Raw genomic sequence first — 6171 nt, forward strand, 5'->3', positions numbered from 1 at the left:
CCCCCCCCCCCCCCCCCAAATTTGTGACATTCTAGACGTCTCAGGTCCTAAAAGGTAAAACTGAGACACGTGTGTGTCGTTTTAAACAGCTCCCCCCGCCCGCCCCGATTCCCGGGCTCATGGTGGGGAGCAGGTGGGGGTCGGTTTGTAATGCAAGAGGAACCTCCCTGGGCGCTTCGGTCTCCCCTCCCCCGGGACCGGTCTTCGGGTGGGGCCGGCCAGAGTCAGGAGGTTCCAGATCGTCCCGGCCTGTGTTGGGCAAGGACTTAAACCCAGACGGTGGATGCTTTTTTCCTATTAACGCTCCCCGTTTTCTGACCCCACTTTCCCCATCCGTAGAGGGAGTGGTTTTCTTAAAATTTATTTTTGATTGTAGAATCATTGCTTTACCATGTTGTGTTGGTTTCTGCCATATGTCAACGAGAATTGGCCGTAGGTGTACATATGTCCGCTCCCTCTTGAACCTCCCTCTCACCCCTCTAGGTTGTCGTCTTAATGGTTATGGCGGAGGGAGTGCGGTGTATTGGGTGTTACACATTTGATCTAATTGCCCGCTTTAAGGGTGAAAACGTGTCTGCTCGGCAGGAAGTGTTCTGTCCCGTAGACCGTGTCACAACCCTGGCGCCTTGGACTGTACTGGCCTGCACAGGCATGCTGGCCTGTAGGCGCTTAATAAATACATGTTGCCTGAATTTCCTTTCCCAGAAACTCCCTGGGCAGGGATTTTAACTCCATTCTACAAGTGCGGAAACCGAGGCTGGGAGTGGGGCACGGGCGGATCACAGGGGGTAACCCCCACCCGGGTCTGCTGGCTGTCCTGTTTGAAATGTCCACTTGGGGCGGGGGAGGAGGGTCCCTGCCTGGGGCTTTGAAAGGTTCAGATCTGTCACTGCGTTAGTTAGCAGTGTCCCTGCCCGCTGAGTCAAGCAGAGGGTAGAGTGACATTTTGAGGCGCCTCCCCTTCCCCTCCCCCTGCTTTGCCTGTGCACCAGACTGCGGTCCCGATATAGTCTGCATGGGGGGGTGGGGGGCGGTGGGGCTTGGGGAGGCGGTTATCCTTCACTCTCAGGCACAGGAGGGCCTTGGGAATCCTGCAGTAATGGTTTCCCTGAGGCTTGGGTACCGGCTGTGGGTGGGGCTGCTGTCGTGGGGCAGCTCTCCTCCTGACCTGGCTCTCTCCATTTTGCCTCCCTCTCTGCCTCGCGCTTGTGCTCTCGCCTCGTTGCCCCCGATTCTGTGCCCGCCCCCACTATGCTGTCTTGTCTCCCTTTGTCTATGCATTTTCCTTGTGTGGCTGGCTCCCTTCCTGTGCCTCTCCATCTCTGTGCTGCACCCGCCCCCGTGTGCCCCCCGTGTCTTTCCTCTCTTTTGAGAGTGTCTGTCTCCTCCTCCTTGTATCATCCATGTTCCTCTTCATCTCTTCCTGCTTCCGACCCCCATTTGCCTCCGTCTCCTTGCCTGCTTTGCCTCTCCCCTCCCATCCCTGGATCCCCACTGTCCCCTTCTCTCTCCCCTCCCCGGATCTCCACTGTCCCCATCCTCCTCTCCCGGGACCAACTCTCTTGGACACGCTCCCGCCAGTGGCGCTTGAGGCTACAAGCCCAAGGTAAGCCATGTGGTCCCAAGAGGCTGCTCTGGAAAGTGGGGGAGGGGTGTTAGCCCGTGGGGGGGGGGGCGCCCATGTGGCTGCTGTGGACCCTGGTGTGACCACCCACCTCTTTCCAGTATCTTCAGCTCAAGAAGAAGTTAGAAGATGAGTTCCCTAGCCGTCTGGACATCGTGAGTCTGGGGGAAGGGGAAGGAGTCAGATATGGGTCCTGTCTGTATGTCCCTCAGCCCTGGTGACAGCGGGGGGTGGTTTGGGTCAGCCCCCTGTGTTCTCCCTTCCCTGGGAAGGAGCAGGTGTCCGCAAGGGGGCATCTCCGCCCCTCCAGCATCTCTTCCTTCTCCCCAGTGCGGCGAGGGGACTCCCCAGGTCACCGGCTTCTTTGAAGTGTTCGTAGCGGGGAAACTGGTTCACTCCAAGAAGGTATGTCTGTCCATCCTGCCTCACTGGGGGCCAGTGGGGGGTTGGGACTGGGGTTGGTGTCTTGGTCCCAGCCCACCCCTCCCCTGGTCCTCCCTTCTCCAGGGAGGCGATGGCTACGTGGACACGGAGAGCAAGTTTCTGAAGCTGGTGGCCGCCATCAAAGCCGCTTTGGCTCAGGCCTGATGTGGCCTGAAGGCAGAGGTGAGGGGGGCCCCGCCCCGAGGCCACAGAGGTGACCCTTGGTTCCCAATGGACTCCAAACCCGAGGACTAGTTTCCAGCCCAGTACATTCCGGAACAAGTAGCAATTTCCACTTTGTTCTCTGGACCATAGCACTGCTTTTCAGCATCTTCTGAGCCTGGTTTTCAGTGTTAGAGCTTCTGTGTTCCAGATGAGCCCCAAATCGAACCTACTTTAGAACTGGGCCCTGGTCACTAACCTAGTCCATAACCAAGCTCTGGCTCCTGGCTTTTGAGATCCTGGAAGCAGTTTCTACCCTCCATCTAAGCTTGAGTTGCCGGTTCCTGCCCCACGTGTGCTAGAACTGAGCGTCTGTCCGAGGAACCTGTGGACCCAGCCCCCTGCCCCCAGCATGCTTTGCACCAGCAACCTGGTTCTCAAATGCTTTGACCTCGAGTTCCGTTTCTCCTCATCCTCACTGGAGCAGAATGAGGCTGCTTTCAGTGGGAATTTGGACCTGCAGTACAATTTGAATTAATACAGTACAAAAATACAAATGTCTTGTCTCCTATGCAGGTCTGAAAAGGAGGGAGTCTCCCCAAATTACAAAAAAAAAAGAAAAAAAAGTCAAGAATTACATAATTGCAAAAAAAGAAAAAAGATGCACAAAGAAAAAGGGAAAAAAAAGAATTCCATAATTCCAGGCTGCATGAGCTGGCTATGCATGGGCAGTTGCTGTCAGGAGGGAGGGAGTGCCCCTTTGGTGGGGGGACTTGAATTCTTAAATGGAGCACATCCCTTGCAGAAACACACCATTTGCCACCTCCAGACTGTCAGTCACTCAAAGGCGTCTGCTTAAACCAGCATGAGGTTTGCTTGGATTCTAGAGAAGTCCACCAATGATGATTTTATCTAAGATAAGCCAAGATGGGATTCATATAAAAGAGAGAGGGGAAGGAGTGACTCTTGTTCACAGGTCGAGTACAATTTCAGGAGTCCCGAAACCCCCGGTCAGGCTCAGTGACTCTTGCAGGACTCAGAACACGGCAGAGCTGTTCCACTCCGCGTTACAGTTTATTACAGGGAAAGCTTAAAAGATGAGATGCAGGGAAGCGACTGGCCTTCATCCGGCCTCTCCCGGTAGTCTGAACCCCACTCCCCGCCTCTTCTCCACACAGACCAGTAATCGTGGCCCAGCCCCTCTCGGCAGACGCTTCATGACAGGAAGGACTGAAATGTCTCTTGGACGCCTGGTCCTTCCCTGATGTTCTCGCGGCCGCCGGTTGGAGCAGAGATGGACACCCCTGGTCTTTGCCTGTGCGTGCGTGTGTGCGTGTGTGTCCCCGCACGCTGGTCCTGGTGCCTTCCCCATCCCTCATCTCCCTGCATCTCCACCGCCCCTCCCCCCATGTCTCCCTTCTATCCTGTGGTGTCTGGGGTGGTCCTACTCTAGGCTTCCTTTTCAAGGGGAAGCTGAGAGGACGATCAGGATGAGTGAGTCTCAGATATCAGCAGTGATGGCAACAGCTCACAACTCAATAAATGGTGATGAGGTTAACAAAACAGGCCTGTGTCTGCGTGTGTCCATTTTCCCCTGGAGCCGCCTCCCGCTGGTCTCTGCTCCAGGAAATTAGTGACTTGGTAGTGCGGAGCTAGGACCAACTCTGGGTTGAACTTTTCAGTGGTCCCTCAAGCCAAGGTGGAGGTGGTCTCTGGAGCTCCCTGGAGCCGCCACAGGTGTGCATCTTCCAGGGTGAAGTGGGTTCCTGGTTCCTGTGTTTGGGTGTGCATCCTCCAGGATGAAGTGGGTTCCTGGTTCCTGTGTTTGGAGGTAACCTGTCAGCGACTGGGAGAAAAGTGCTGGGTGGTGTGTTAGACTGTCTCACCCCTCCTCACGTCTGCCTGCCCCCTTTACCGTCCTCACACTGGAGATGAGCTGTCCTCACCTCCTAGCTCTGAGTTTGATCCCATGACTTGCTTTGGCCAGTGAGGTGAGGCAGATGTAACCGCGTCAGGTCTGAGCCTGGACCTTCGGAGGCCTGGTGGTCCTGCCAGCGTCAGGACACTGGGCAGGGCCTGGCAGTCTCACAGGCTCAGTTCTTAAATCTCTCATGTGGCAAGATGGTAAAAGTGATGGGAGTCTGGCCACTGATGTCCTTGTGTACAAAACTCAAATTTATTTTGAGGGAAGTCCCACCATGGTCAACTTTGGAACATTTCCACCACCTCAAGGAGAAACCCTCATACTCTAGAGCACCGCTCCAGTCCTGAGCACCCCTTTGGTCCCCAGCACCTCCCTCCCCACCCCCTCACCCCCCCACCCCCCACTGCCCTGGAGCAACTACTAATCTACTTTCTGTAGATTTCCCTATTGGGAGATTTCATAAAAATGGAATCGTACAATATGTGTGGTCTTCTGTGGCTCCTTTCACTTGGCATAATGTTCTCAAGGTTCATCCATGTGGTGATTGGTGCACATCAGACCGTCATTCCTTTTTATGGCTGAATAATTTTCCACTCTGTGGGCCACCATTTAATCAGTTGGTGAGCATTTGGGTTGTTTATACTCCTTGGCTACTGTGAGCAGTGCTTCTGTGACCTTCCGTGTACAAGGTTTTGTTTAAACACCAGTTCTCACGTCCTTTGGGCAGATAGCTAGGAGTGGAACAGCTGGGTCAACAGCAGTGATTTTTAAAAGAAGAACTTCCCTGGCAGAAGGTCATATGAAGACCATTAGATTCACTCAGAATTGAGGAACTTTTTTTTCTTTCATTTGAGGAACTTTTTATTTTAATTGTTTATTTGGCTGCACCGGGTCTTAGGTGCAGCATGTGGGATCTAGTTCCCTCACCAGGGATCGAACCAGGGCCCCCGGCATTGGGAGCACAAAGTTGTAGCCACTGGGCCACCAGAAAATTCCCTTAAGAAACTCAATGCTTTTGGTGGCCACAAAGTCTGCACTTATTTCAAATATAATTCTAACCCAATGAACTCTCAAACCTTGAGTCACAGAAATGAAGTCATCTCTCCGGTAAGCCAAATGCTGACCCGTGAGATAGATCGTGTCTGTGCTCCATGGATCCATACCCAGTATCATCTGGAAAAACTCCCATGACAACCATCAATAGTACCAACAAGAAGCAAAGCCCTCCCTCATCTTCATTGGTAACAATTCTGACAATTCAGTAAATTCTGGCAGTTTAGATCTAAACCAGGTAGGTGGACTAGGACTCGAGGAAGCTTGATCTTAACCCCACTGGAGCCTGCGTGGTATTACCTTCAGCTCTCCCTTTGGCTTAGCCGTGTCACATGGTGCCACCAGTTGGTAATTTAAATAACACAAGACTCTCACGTCCTTTGTTTAAGCAAGAAATCTAGTGGGTCAGGCTAGGCTGGGTTCTGCTTCCGTGGAAACACACAAAAACAAATGCAAATCTCAATGGGGTAAACCCAGCACGTGCACAGCCCTCTTCAGGGCAGGTGTCCTCCCTGCGCCCATTCAGTGACCCAGAGCAGCATTTGTCCAGTAGGACTTTGTGATGTGAAATTTTTCTGTATCTGTCCAACACCATGGCCACTGGGCACATGCCACATGGTGCTATGGAGAGCTTGAAGGGTGGTGGATGTGACTGAGGAACTGAATTTTTAATTAATTCATTTTTTTGGCTGTGCTGTGTCTTCATAGCCGTGCTCCAGCTTTCTCTAGTTGTGATGAGTGGGGGCTGCTCGCTAGTTGGTGGGGCACAGGCTTCCCATTGCGCTTACTTCTCTTGTTGCAGCCCACGGGCTTTAGGCACGCAGGCATCAGTAGTCCTGCCGTCTATGGGGTCGCACAGAGTCGGACACGACTGAAGCGACTTAGCAGCGGCAGCAGCAGTAGTCATGGCCCACAGGCTTCGTTGCCCCGAGGCATGTGAACTCTTCCCGAACCAGGAATCGAACCTGTGTCACCTGCATTGGCA

The 6171-nt window shown here is 53.4% G+C and overlaps 1 protein-coding gene across 1 annotated transcript in view; it reads left to right on the top strand.

Moving 5' to 3' along the window:
- Positions 1-3772, top strand: part of SEPW1 (selenoprotein W, 1) — a 4119-nt gene extending 347 nt beyond the window's left edge. The window contains 5 exon segments of the mRNA XM_010852670.1: positions 1582-1606; positions 1726-1779; positions 1955-2029; positions 2132-2230; positions 3388-3772. Of these exon segments, the coding sequence (XP_010850972.1) occupies positions 1582-1606; positions 1726-1779; positions 1955-2029; positions 2132-2212 (235 nt within the window). The 3' untranslated portion in view covers positions 2213-2230; positions 3388-3772.
- Positions 3773-6171: the final 2399 nt, after the last annotated feature.

This window comes from Bison bison, unplaced genomic scaffold (assembly GCF_000754665.1).
Source record: "Bison bison bison isolate TAMUID 2011002044 unplaced genomic scaffold, Bison_UMD1.0 scf7180017864313, whole genome shotgun sequence".
NCBI classification, from domain to species: Eukaryota; Metazoa; Chordata; class Mammalia; order Artiodactyla; family Bovidae; genus Bison; species Bison bison.